Here is a 14,007-nt window from a genome sequence, read left to right on the forward strand (position 1 = left end):
CTTTCTGGTTTTGCATGAAAGTTTTCAGTGATTTTTAATCTTTAAGAGATGAATGAAAACCAGTGTTCTGTCTGAAAGTCTAATAGTTTCCTCTGATCAGAAGACTACAGTGGGGCACCAAATTTGATTATGAAACATCTTCCTGTTTAGGGAAGGCAAATCCATTCTCAGGGAGATTACTCTCAGCTAAGTGAAATCTAAATACCATTAGACCCCATTTGAAAATGTTCTTTGTACAGAAAAAAATTAACAGAATGGAACAAGTGCTGGTGAGAAGATACATCTACTAGTGTGCATTTGTACCAGAAGCCTATCCCTCTATCTTCCCACTTTTCTGTTCCACTAAATAATAAAAACAGCCAACAACCTGCTTGAGAAATGAAGTACCAACCAGATGTTTCCTGAGCAAAGATAAATTGTGTTTCCCTTTACACATCATCTTCTGAGAGGCAGCACTGCAGTGATTGCGTATCTGACATCATTCACTATGTTGACTTTGGGTTACTCAGAATCTTTCCTTTGCTTTACCTTCCAACTCAAATACAATAGTTTTACAGCAAGATCACATGGAAAGAACAGATTTGAATGACTAGATCACAATGTGGAAGAATGGTTTATATTCACTTTGTTTAACATCACTCCTTACGGAGGTACTGTTTAATCAAATGTGTTCTGATTTGGAAAGTTGTGTACAGCACAAAAAACTGTCTGTGCAATAGTTTAACAAGGATACATGAGCAGAGGTTGTGTATTCTATACTCTCTGTGTGGGGTCTGTAGGAAATCAGGTTTTCAGCAAGATTGACAATGGAGCCATTCACCCTCTTGAATGGTCAGTCTTACTCTTTCAGCCCGCTGGGGAAAAATGTACAGTCTCTTGTGATGACAACTGTAATGACAAAAATGTGATTGTGAATTTATGAATACAAAATGCTTTCTCTCCTGCTTGCATTTTATTTATAAACAAAATTATGGATTGGTTGGAGAAAAGGATGAAAAAACCCCATCCAGACATGATTCACCTCTGCGCACATACTCAGCTTGCTAGGTACAGAATTCTTGTAAACGTTGAAACTCTGCATTTTAAGGTAGGTTCACAGTTACAGGCAGGGTTTGTATTGCAGCACAGAGGTCAGTTTTGTCCAGAAGGAACTGGAAATCACTTAGCTTGCATCATTGCTCCAGGAAGATCCATCCTCAGCTAGTCCCCTTCTTAAGTGCTGTTACATCAAGTCTAGAACAGTTTGTTTCGCATTTCTATCGTCTTTCTGAACAATCTCCCCAGTCCCACCATTGCTGCTGGGCTTCAGAACATTAACTTGTATCCACATTGTGTTGTTCAAAAGCAACTGTGGTATTCTTGATTGCATATGACATTTGAATTTTTACAGACTTTCCACACTGCTAAAATGCTTTCTGAAGGTATTTTTTGTTCCAACACTGCAAATAAAAATTGGAGAATTTATATACTCAGGTGAAACACCATCATATTCCTGGTATGATGGAGATAAATAATTTTCAGTACACATACATAAAAATTCAGCTTCACCTCCAGCAAGCACACATGCGCAAAAACTATTAAAAGAGAATTCTGCTTCAGAACTATTCTCTCTCCATGTCTGTTCTTTATCTGCTGGAGAAAAAAATGTGACAGCTAAATTTAAAATGGATTGAAAATTGCCCAACACTGTAATATTGAATTCTGTAATGGCCTCCGAGTCAAAAATACTTGAAAAATGCCTAAACTGCTGACAGCAAGCTCTTCAGAATACATGGAATCCTACTTAGTTATTCTTTCAAAAGCCTTTAAAAAGCAGCCCACGATATCAGGCTGCCATTTGTGACCTGCCCAGCGTGGCCACTGTTGAACATGAGAGAAGGAACAAGAACACTGCATGGATGGAATAATAATTTATTGGAAATGAATATGTACACAAAGTATAAAGGCAATCACTCCAACCATTTCTTTTTTAACAGGACAGAGCTACCCCAGTAGAAGAATTGTTCAGTAGCAGGATTAGATTCAGTAACAATGAAGAACAAGTTAAATCCCTGAGATTGAGGACCTCTCATCTTTTATGCACTCCACCACCTCTTTGCCCCCTGCAAAGGTGCTGGAAATGTAATTTCCTGCTCTGTTGTGCTTTCAGTGGATCACCATCCAAAACTACAGTTCCATCCTTCACAGCAGCATGAAATTTTAAAATGCAAGCAAGCCCAAATTTCACATCAGGCTCAGTCACAATCAGTTGCAGGCATCCAGTTTAAAATTACTTCCAGTCTCAAATTGGTACTGCTTTCTAGATATGGTACTGACTCTGAAGATATAACTTGTTCCCATTAAATTAGATATGGAAGCCAACTCCTCCTTTTTTTCTAGCTGGACACAGCTAACGGCTTTTACTTTGCATACAGGGGTATTGAGATGTGAATGCAAGGCTTTAGGCACAAGTCCTTTTAGCTCTGGACTTAAAGCCACTATAAAGAGGCATCGTAACGCAGAGTTCCAGTTCCTGATGTAGACTTCTAGTAATTTACCTGCATGTCCTCAGCATTTTATACGTTTAAGTTTAAGAATTTATACGTTTAATTTTAAGAATTAAAAACTTGAGCAGCGAAAGTGTTTCCTCCTAAGCAATGCCAAGTTCCATTACCCATTTTCAGTAGGCAACCACCCTGCAAGGCCATGAAGCCAGATCCAGGCGTAAGACATGCAGAGAATTTTCAGCCCAAGTTCAGATGTTTCTCCTTGCAAGATCGTTGTCTCTTGTCCAAGGATGCAATATTTGAGACAACAGAACTCTTCTGGCTGTCACATGACAATCAGCAGAAGCAAAGCATGAGGGACAAGGCTCGACTTACGTCCTTTCCAAAGGATGCAGCTGATGCTGCTGTTACCTCGTTAGTGGCTAGCTCTTCAGTTGGAGATAGAAACAAAGATCTAATCAAATCCAAGGCATAAACCAACTATAATAAAATTCTTTCCAATATTAGAGGTAGATTTTATCCAGTGTAATATATCATAGCCACTCCTGAAAGTGCAGAGCTCTAGGAATTAAGCAATTGAGATCAACTTTGACCTACGTGCTCTTGGAATAATTATGGCAAGCTTTCTGTATATCCTTCAAGAAAGCAGGCACACCACTCTGTAAAGAGAAAAGTGGAAAAGTCATTCTTGCATAATGGAATCAAGAAAAACTATAAGCAGAGTAAGAATTCCCCCTTTATAGATAAAAACCTTTAATTCAGGACAATTCTAAGATGTGGTACAAGGCAGCAGACCATTCCTTTCATGCTTCATGAACAGACTGCATTATTGAAGTTTCCTTGTGTTAAGGCTATTCGCATATTCTCTGGAAGATGGGTTTCTTGGTTTTGTTGCAGAAATGTAACTGCCTGGTTGACTAACCAAGGGAATTTGATAGGACTTTAAAAACCAAAACCAAAACTGAAGACAACTGCAGTGAGAGCAGACAATAACGATTCTCTAAAAATGGGACTCTGTTACATAGGTCAATACATCTGTTTCAGAAAGAAAATAATTCTACCCACCATGCAGAAGAAGGTACAACGCAGTGAATGCACTGATTGAAACAGACTAGCCAAAGACAATTGTGCTGTCAGCCTTTACTTACCTTGGCAGCCCAATTGACCAGCCATGATGGAATCATGCCACCAGGATTATCAAAATAGTACATATACACTAGAGAGGAGAGAGAAGTTACCAGAAAGTTATCCAGCCATAGCCCATTTCTCTAACACCACATGACAGAAGCTGTTGATGTGCGTGATTGAAGCACCAAGTACAACAGTTCTGCTCTCATTTCTTCACAAAACAGTCAACTTATGTTGAAATAGAATGTGAAATAAGCACAGCCATTCCCAGGTAACCTCTGGGAAGCTTGAGAGTGCCGTAATATTAACTTAGACTACTGAAAACTATTTTAGGCAGCCTGTCTTTTAAAATAAGATTGTGTTTAAAGGATTGATCTCAGACAGGAGTCAAGCTCTAGGCAAACCCTTTAATCTATACATCTGTCAAACCTGACACTTAAATCATTGCTGAGTTCACAAGACTGCAGCTGGCATCAGACTCTACCCAACTGAACCGTCTGGCAGGAAGAGAAACGGGGGGCCAGAATGAAGTGGTCAGTAGTTCATTCTTAACTACCCAGCCCATTAAATAAAAGATTCTTAACAGCAGCACGCTGCACTGGGCATTTCTAAAAGCTTCATTTATTTTAAAGTACTCCCAGTGCTCAGTACATCCACTTTACAGTACCTGGGTTTAGGTTAAAATTTCCAGTCTTCCTCTTTGTGCATCTTGCTAATACAGACATTCTTTGGCTACATGACTTGTGACCACGCTTTCTTGACTTCTTACCTTTTGATCCAGTCTTGCCATCACTTTCAATTGCTAGGCTTTGTTTGTAGTTTTTAACTCTGATTATACCGGGCTTCTCAGGGCACTGAGGAACAGATACACTCCGAGCTAACACAACCCAGACCTTCCGCCCAGCAACATCCATCTCTCGGCATTCACGGATATAGACATACTGTGTTCAAGTTGAGGAGGCATGTCAAAACAGTGTCAGTTTGACAAATGATGAATTGACAAGTGAATTCCATCACAAACACCAGCCCCTTCAAGTTATTTCTTATGCTTCTACAGGATTCAATCCAGTTATGTGAGCTTTAGCTGTGTGTGGGAAGAGGTACCCCCACTCTCCTTCATGTTATACATATTCATGTCATACAATGACTGCAAGACCTTAGACGATGTGCAGCAGAGCAGTAGAATCAGTACACTGTTGGGATCCCTGGATGACGAAGTGACAAAGAGTGCAAGAGAACAAAAAGCTTGAAAGGATACATCTCTGTTTGAGAGGGGGAAAGGGTACTTCACTTCCCAGTAGATTATGCTTTCACCATCATATGTTTTCTCATGCAGTTCTGCAGTTGAAAAAGGAAGATGGTTAGATATTTTTAATTTCTAATGCAACAGGACCGAGAGCTGCTCAGATTTCTGACATGAACACATTTTACATGGTATCCTTATATCAAAATTGATATGTATGTAAAGTTGTAGCAGTAGGAGGCATTAAAGAGAGTTCTGTACCAGGGCTGTGCAGGAACCAAATACACAAAAATAAGTGGCCTGATTTTCTGCTGCTATTGAATTAGTTGATTAAAAGACCCAAACAAACCACAAAACCAGAACAATTTTGGCGGGAAGCGAAGTCAAATTCCTTTCAGACAGTCAACTCATCCACAGCCTTTCCATCTCAAAGCTTTTCCCTCATATGTCCATATTCTGTATAAATCTGAGCCACAAGTACAGTATGCTTTCTCACAAGCATGTCACTGTCCTTGTAAATGATTCTGAGTTAACACGGAACTAGGACAAACACTGCTTGTCATGTAAGAAGAAGTCTTACATGAGAGATTAATGAACTTTGGAAAAGCTATTAGGAATTTCACAGCAGTATATACAGGCAACAGTGAGCAAGAAGCTTGAGCAGTTTACAAGCCTTCATCACACCTTCAGCCTGCCTGGAAACTCAGTCAGAAAGCAGTTGCATAGGAAAAGAGAAAGAAAAATCTAAGAATAGTCCCTAAATCACGGCAGTGACTCAGCCAGACAGTAGTGTGGCAAAAAGGAGAAGAAAACGGTTAAAACCAAACTACATAATGGAGTTTGAAAAGCTGTTTACTGTATGGCTTATTCCCTTGAGGCAGTAACTGCCATTATCAGGTGAACAGACCTGATAAGCCATGAGGCTGAGTGTGGTGAACTCCTGTCTGTTAGGGACTGGTCACTACATGAATGCATTATCATGGGTGTGATCCAGAGAGGTGGTTCACATAAACAGAGTGAGCTTTCCTCCTTTAGAGCAGACTTCTGTCTGAGGTACTGTGTATCCTGCAGATGTAATGCACCTGCATATCACTTTCAGTGGGGGGGAGGCTTTTGAAAACAAGGCTGAACAGACTGATATTCTCATTGCTAAGGAAGGGTGTCACTGATGGGAGAATCTTCCCCTATGTAATATGTTCCAAACCAGGCTTCTGCTAGCGTGCCCTGCAAGTCAGCTGCCACCCACAAAAACAGCTCTTCTGCTCCAAGCTGGAGCATTATGCTATCCACCAGAGGTCAGTGGAGCATTGGTATATTAGCTTTACTTTCATTCCTAACTGAAGAGCTTTCCTTCCTTCAGGGGATAAAGACAGTATTTTAAAGACTTCAGCGCAACTGCTAGCCGCTAACACATGTACCTTTGTATCTTTGCAATCACACTGAAAACACACAATAGGTAAGTCATGTCCCATCTGTATCACTTTAGTCTGTCAATACCAGTGGGCAGCTTCCGGCCAAAGCAGAATACAGCATATTTTCATCAATAACCAGACTTCACTTAGCATTACCACAATCAATCACAAGGCTGTTCTATTCATAATAGGCACAGCTGCATTTGCTGCTTTAGCAGTCAGTTATTACCATTAAACTGTTTTACCATGAGCTCAATCAGTACTCTTGCAATCAGGAGGAGCAAATTTCAATATAGCTCTGGCCCAGCCATTCTGGATCATGCCACAGAAGCATATGGTACCTCAATCACTATTTCCTGGTTTAGACACAGCTTTCCTGCTGAATTGGCAGTTTCCACACTCAGAATGTGGCCTCAGAATGTCCACATCTTCGGGATAGCCAGGAGCCTGCTTTGGAAAGAGCCAGACTACTAACAGCAATGCAACAACAGTAACAGTCTGGTAACCAAAGTTTCTGAAGCCTCATGCAAACCCCTGGAAGAACAGATCAAAGCAGAACAATCTGAAGTACTTGTAGGAACCCTTCTTATATCTGCTTTTAGTCAGGCCTTCAGAAAGAGTTTTGCTGAACATAACTAGAGGACAGAGATAACTTCCTCTTCTGCCGTGTGCAGAAACAGTTACCTTTTCAGCTAAAAAGGCAGCTATATCTACTCTAGTCACATTTTTATTTCAATGCCAGACAGCAGTTCAGCAGAGAACTCTTCTTTGCACTGCCATTATTCATAGTTCTAAGAGCAACAAGGAATAGAAACAGTGAAACAAAGAGCAAGAAGGCTCTGAATTAAAAGTGGTCTGTTTTTTCTCCCTGAATATGAAAGGAGAAAACCTGAGCTTATATCATTAACACTGAAAACAGTTGCTGGCACTGTTTCATCCCGTTTACAGTTCTGAAGAATGGGTGGTTTTGTGTCAATTGGTAAGCTAAGAGGAAAGCATTAACACTGTGTTTGTAACCTTCCAAGAGTTAACTTCTGTGAGACACTGGACTTGAAGTACCAGCACAAGTACAAATTCACAGATGAACATATGATGGTCAGCAAGGATATAAACACCAGCTCTGCAATATTATGTAGCTTTCAGTTTCAGGGTGTAGCTTCCCTGAACTGCTTCCTTTCCTTTCTTTAAGGAGGCATTAAGAAAAAAAGCAGTATTTGTTTAAGAAGGATTCAGTTTTCCTAAATGCACTTGACAACTATTGAAGTAACTCAAGATAACAGTTATTTCTACATCAGTATGATAATGTTGAATCCACTCTGGCTGTTGTTTCATTAATGGCAAAGTGACCTTTGCTATAAGAAATCCATTGCCTATTTTGACAAATAACACTTACTAATGAAGACACAGCTTCTTAAGCTTGACCAAGTACTGACATGAGTCAAATATGTGGTTCTGTACCCATACAGCCAAAGGCATCACCAGCAGTCATTCCCCACAGAGCTGTCCTAGACTTAACAAGCACAACATTTAACAGTTCTTTGGTTTTTCTTTGTTCAGCAAAACATTCTGACCATGTTTCATTTTTATTGGCCTGAACTGACTTTAAGCACAGGCCTACATCAGCTGAATCCTTGCCTTGTCACTGCTGACTTAAGATGGTTTAACATCATATGGATACCCAGGTTCAACTCCCTTTTTCATAGACAACATTAAATAAACACAACTAAATTAGTCATTCCTTTCTCTGCAAGAGCCCAAAGTCACCAACTGTTCTCTCAATACATCCATTTCTAATTGTTACCAGTGCCAAGAGCAACCAATGCTTTCAGGAAAAGACATTCCATCATGTACCAAAACTGGTACAAGCCAGAGGAATATTTTTCACAATGAGAACAATCAGCCATTGAGATAATTCCCCGGGAAGTTGTGGATTCCCCAACACCTTTTAAGATTCAGGTGAACAGACTGCTGGGCTACCTTGTCTAGTCTCTGATTTTGGCAAGAAAGTTTGGACCAGATGATCCTTGATCCTATCCGGTGTTCTATGATTCTGTGATTGCACTGCTCCACTGCAATATGAAAAGATGCAGAAGAGGTACTATCTCCATTGCTCCCCAGTACCTCTACTAAAATTTAACTAAGGAATTACAACTAGAACATACAAGGTGCTCCAGCATAAAAAGTGACGCCAGTTGTGTGCTTTAATCAACATGGAAATAATTCATTCCAGAAAAAAAAAGGCGTATGGTGATGAATGCCAGTGTTTACCTGTGTATTGGCAGAGTGAAACCTTATCTCCAAAGATACTTACGTCTGGCTCAAAGTCTTTGGATGCAGCAACTTCAAATACCTCTGAAACTTCTGGTGGGAAGAGTCAATGTGAACATAAAGCTTGGATTTAAATGGCCTAGAGAAGCTTACCTTTAACATACTGATCCCACTGCTTTCTGAAATCCAAGTCCATATAGACATCCACACACAATTTTGGGGAGCAGTCAGCAAGACCACCAAAGATTTTATATTCATAAAGTCCTGATTGCTGTGGAAACAGAATGGGGAGAGGAAAAGTCACACAGGAAAGGGAAGCACTCTGCAGCAGGGAGAACAGCTGAAGGAAGTTAGGTGGGGCACATACTACAAATCTGCCCAAGAGCTGTGAAAGAAGTGCTCAAAAAACAATGTGAGATTCAGTCTTTAACCTCTCAACTTTTTGATTTACACATGAAAGTGTAAATCCAGACAGGCTGACCTGCCCTGCACAATGGTTGTTCCTTCCCTTACACCAGTACCCTTTTACTTCGTAAGCCGCTCCAAAGGGAGCATGTTTCTTCACACACATTCCCACTTTTCATCTCCAGTGGTCAACGTAGAATAAATCCTGCCCACACCAAAGCTTACCAGAAGCATTAAATTCCTGTGGCAAAGCCTCCAGACCCTCTATAACATGCTTAAGAATCTCAGGTAACCTCCCAGGAGGTTACCAAGTACTGCACCATCTGGAATAAGCTTTCCAGCAAAGTAGGTGTGCTTATCCTTCTAGCTGTGATATAAGAATGCTTTACAATGTTCACACTTATATACAATGCACTATTATAGCCGCCTTCAATATTTATCAGCTATTTTCTTTCTGAAAGCTGTCTGCAATGAAGGGATGGGGTGCAGGATATCTCCTGTGTTAACACTTTTAATGTTACTTTCAACATATGGAAACTCCATCTGTGCCTATAGAACGTTTGTACTATTGTTAGTACCAGCTCAAGACCAAATTAAAACAAAGAGAGTATTTTGAATGTACAGTGTAGGAGTCAAATTCAAGCATTCTCAAGGGAAGGAAGGGATTATACAACATTCTGTCAGTGAATGGTTGATTTTTCTTCTTCCCCTCCCCTTCACAAATCAACCTCAGAAGATGAAGAACTGATACACCAAAAGATAATAATTCTTCAGCTATTCATCTTTACTGTGGCTTCACTGAAGCATCAGTCACAAGCTTCCAACCTGAACCGGTCAGCTCCACACACTCTTACAATCTTTGTTAAAGGCATCCACGTTTATTTTCACAAGGAAAAATTCATTTTTGAAGTATTACAGCTGAAATTAAGCCAAGATCCTACAGCATATGCCAGAGCACAAAATTTGGGGCTTCCAAAATATTCTTTCTATTCTTTTCCTGGACTTTGATTATGGCTGCATCTTGAGAGGCAACAAACCAAGCTCACCGAAACCTTTCATTCTGCAGTTGCCATGCAAAGCTTGCTGTTCATCAGCACACTCACTCATCCTTTGCATCCTTTGGCTTTCTCTCAATCTGTTTGATAGAAGAAAGTCATGCAGCTGTTTTCTCATTTAAGCTGTCAGAGCCTGCCTCAAAGACACAGAAGTGTCTGCTTTGTACCTTAGTGAGGGCAGGCTACAGTTCCATGCTTTTAGGACAACAAACTATTACATTGTATTGCTTGTTTCTAAAGCTTTCACAAACCACCCTACAGCAGCTGGAAGTGGCTGGAATACTTTTTAATTGAGGATTATCAAAAGATACACGAACAATAGAGGTCTTCAAAGCACTTTTGTTACAGGTAAACCCTCCATCAGAGGTTAAAATAGAGCTGTAGCAATGTCATTTACTGTCACATTATTCAGAAGTCACTAGAGAGTGCAAGTGTTGCACTATATATTGTGCTGACTTAACACATGGGACTCTACCTTACATTCAAAGGTAGGCTCCTAATGTCAGTTCAGTCATTACATCTGTAGCCTTCAAGTTCTTATACTGTCACTCAAGACAGATCAAGAAATTATGGTGTTCTCTCCCAGTCTATTTGTACCACTGCTAGACAAATCATGGCATACATCATTAAATATGTTCCACTAAAAAAAGGGAGGATTTTGGTAACAGTATGAAATCACAGATTTGATCTGAGAAGTGAACAGTACACCCTTCAGGAGGTAAAACAGACATTCAATAAAACCAGCAATTCACAATAAGAAAGTTAAACCAAGCGTGGAACATTTCAAATTTTCAATCAGTGGGTGGGAATACAGCACGGAGCTGGAAAGCCAATAGGAAATATTACAGCTGCCTTCAGTTTCCCAGACTACCACTGCTAGAGCGGACTCGCAGGGAAGAACACTCCGTTAGGCCGGAACCACCTTCCAGCAGGAGCGTCCCCGGCACCGGCTGTTAACGAGCTTTCAGGGCCTCACCGGGTGCGGGTTTCCCAGCGCACCGCCTCTCAGGGCGGCGTTCACCGCAGCGGAGCCGCTTCCTCATCAGCATTTAATAGCATTACCCTGAAAGCTGCTTTCCGGCAGCCTGGAGAAACCGAGCCGAGGCCGGGGGCACCTGGACGGGCAACGGGCCCCAGCCCGCCCTGTGCGCGGCCCGGCGGCTCTACCCGCTCCGCTGCCCCGACCCTCCGTGTCCCTCTCCCCGCTGCGTGCCGCAGGCGCTCCCTGAGGGGCTCAGGGCCGGGCAGGGCAGGGCCCGAGCACGGCCACCCCTGGCGCGGGGGGAGCTCCCCCGGCCCGCCCACCTCGTCGTGCAGCCGGTAGATCCTCACGCCCATGCTCTCCACCAGGAGCTGCCAGGGCCCCCCCGCCGCCGGCGCCGGCTGGTCCAGCTCCCGGCAGGCGGCCCGAAACTGCTCCTCGGGGAAGCCCCGCAGCGCCGGCGCCTCCATTCTCCGTGGCGGCGGCGGCGAGCTCGGGGCCAATGGCCGGCACCGCCCCTCCGCGCACCACGACCGGCCCCCGCCGCGCAGCAGGGAGAGGGCTGCGGGGCCGGGGCGGTGCGGGGGGCGGAGGATGGAGGGTGCGCCGGGGTGAACGGTTGCTCCGTGTTTCATGATAAGGTCTTGGTTTGTCCGCTGCGCTTGGGGAGGTGGTGTTTAAATGTCTTATGTCCGGGGCCAGAACAGGGTCAGGTTCTGCTGGTGTGTGAGTCAGAGCTTGGCTTTTTGGGTGTCCCCCAAGACTGGGATTGAAGAGTCTCTATGGGCACGTGTATTTTTGTATATGTATTTTCACGTTTTAAAAAGCAGTTTTCCTTATAGGTGGTTCATATGAGGAACTTAAATGGGAGATTTCAGGTAGATTTAAGGAAGAAATTCTTTACTGTGAGGGCAGTGAGGTGCTGGCAGAGATTGCTCAGAGAAGCTGTGGCTGTCCCACCCCTGGCAGTGTTCAAGGCCAGGTTGGATGGGGCTTGGAGCAACCTGGTCTAGTGGAAGGTGTCCCTGCCCGTGGCAGAGGGGTTGAAACTGGATGATCTTAAGATCCTTTCCAACCCAAACCATTCTATCATTCTATATATAATGCACCCATAAACGTTGTGCAGCAGCTGGTAAGTGTGTTGGACACAGGTACACCCCAACCAGCTTACAAAGTGGGAGGCAAAGAGAGATGGAAGCAGGCCCTGGCCCACGGTGGACTGGGATGGACAGGATGGAAGGGGACAAAACTGCCACTGGTCTGAGCTCCTGGGCAGGAGGAGCTCACTGATGGGGACACTCCTCACATCCTACTTAGACTACTGCTAATAACACCACCTGTAACAATATGATGATGTGTGAGGCTGGCATAGGCACTCAGTGCATTCAGGTCATCAAAATGTAAGAGGCTAAAGAAGGTATTCTCCCTGGGGTTGTAAGCCTGTTTTCATTCCAGCCTTTTTCTTCTAATTCCTGTGAGACTTTCCTGTTGAACACTGTGTCTTCAGAATAAAACACAAGCAACTCTGAGCGATGGGACATCATCAAACCTACTGACTAAGAGCAGATTCACTAGTGCAATGCACTGGGTGGTAACCTCTGTGCAAGGCTGGCAAAAGTTAGCTTTTTCTAGCTCCCTGCCGAGTGGCTGAGCTCTTTGACAAAGAGTTCACTTATGTCAGCTGTCCTCTCCAGTTCCAGACAATTGGTTTGCAAGCAGAGCTGAGCATTTCTGGATGACTCTGGTTTGGACACACAGGCTGAGCATTCGTGCACAGTCCACAGAACTTTTGGAGAGAGGGTTTTGGCAGAAGGCAAGATGGTACCAAACAACCTCCCCTCATCATGTATATTTGATGCCAGAATTTGCCCTATAGCATCTTCCTAAGATAATGACCCTAACAGTTGCCAAGTCTTTGCTCTCACACTACCTGCTCTCACCTCCCAATGAAACTAGGCAAACATTCCAGTTCTTGTGTTTGACTTCTGTAATATGCTTACATGTATTATGACCTTTTGTTGTTAATATTTATACAATATATGTAAAATATTTTGGCTTGTTTGTGTTCTTTGTGAATTACAATGGTGTGCCCACCAGCCCAGCTGGTTCTCCAAAACATGACGCTTCTTATGGCTGAAGCCTTACAAGTAAATTCTTGGTGGAGCTAAAGTGACTTCAGTGGAGCTGTGCTGCTCACCCAGCTGAGGATCTGCTCTTTAAAATGGAATATGAGACAATGGTGGGGCTGATGTAGTTTATTTTACAGAAATAGCTCTTCAAGTGGTAGTTTTACTTTTGCAGTGATTTTACCAGATTTCTATCTCACTTTTAAATCCCATTCATGCTCTGAACTAGGACTCAAATGAGACACAAAGAGCTCATGGCTCTTGTTTGTACACGGATAACTTTCACCCCATATGAAAAAGGAAGAGTTGTGAGTCAAAAGCTAGTGTTTCACCTACAGCAAGGATGTGTGCCTGTAGGATTACATGACCTCTTAAGGAGCCTTATTTGTGCAAAAGGACTGAAGTGATCATAGCTCAACATTGTTGTTTTGTTTTACAGTAGATCTTTGGTATTATATTGTTGTCCACACGGCATTAGAATTGTACATTGGCTACGGCTGCCTGGCCACTCCCTCCCTCCCATAACACTGTCATGGAAAAAGAGATTTATCTCCCAAGGCTACTCTAGGGACCAAAGCTTTCAAAAAGGACATTACTATGTGCCCTGTTTTCTTGGTAAAGAAGGAGTGGTGAGTACTAAGAAAGCACAAACAGTTCTGAAAGGAGACTTTATTTTCTATTTTCATGTATGTTTACGTAAGTGTTATTATTTATCACTTGCATGTCATAAGACCTTACCTTAGGGACAGAAGCTAAACTTTGAACTCAAACCCTTTAATATCTGCACTATTGGCTAGTGGGCTGTAGTCTTGGGGGAGTTCAGACATAGCAGAGACCAATATCCTAGAGCTCTATCCCAACAGACAGGGGGATAGCAACTGCTTCAAGGCAGCTGGTTCTGG

At 42.7% G+C, this 14,007-nt stretch overlaps 1 protein-coding gene across 3 annotated transcripts; it reads right to left on the reverse strand.

The window, feature by feature from the left end:
• Positions 1-2,574: 2,574 nt before the first annotated feature.
• Positions 2,575-11,631, reverse strand: PCTP (phosphatidylcholine transfer protein). Of its 3 annotated transcripts, none has more exons than XM_062612708.1 (6): positions 11,303-11,631; positions 8,691-8,808; positions 4,873-4,952; positions 4,384-4,555; positions 3,635-3,702; positions 2,575-3,145 (listed from the first exon to the last, which is right to left on the reverse strand). In XM_062612708.1, the coding sequence occupies exons 1-6, from the start codon at positions 11,612-11,614 to the stop codon at positions 3,080-3,082; spliced, it is 816 nt and encodes a 271-aa protein (XP_062468692.1). In that variant the 5' UTR covers positions 11,615-11,631; the 3' UTR covers positions 2,575-3,079. The 3 variants fall into 3 exon arrangements, with proteins under 3 accessions (XP_062468692.1, XP_062468694.1, XP_062468693.1); XM_062612710.1 differs by lacking the exon at positions 11,303-11,631 and adding an exon at positions 11,060-11,235; XM_062612709.1 differs by lacking the exon at positions 11,303-11,631 and adding an exon at positions 10,974-11,090.
• Positions 11,632-14,007: the final 2,376 nt, after the last annotated feature.

Source organism: Pezoporus occidentalis, unplaced genomic scaffold, assembly GCF_034315485.1.
Source record: "Pezoporus occidentalis ecotype Australia unplaced genomic scaffold, CSIRO_AGI_Poc_V1 ctg160, whole genome shotgun sequence".
Lineage (NCBI taxonomy): Eukaryota > Metazoa > Chordata > Aves > Psittaciformes > Psittacidae > Pezoporus > Pezoporus occidentalis.

Excerpts from the sequence above, each read along its gene's own strand:
- PCTP (XM_062612708.1), bottom strand. The coding sequence starts at position 11,614 with ATGAAACACGGAGCAACCGTTCACCCCGGCGCACCCTCCATCCTCCGC. Across the intron at positions 4,953-8,690 it reads GTGGGATCAGTATGTTAAAG|AACTGCATGAGAAAACATAT; the intron begins GTAAGCTTCTCT and ends TTTCAACTGCAG. Across the intron at positions 4,556-4,872 it reads TCCCCCTCTCAAACAGAGAT|TATGTCTATATCCGTGAATG; the intron begins GTATCCTTTCAA and ends ACTTGAACACAG.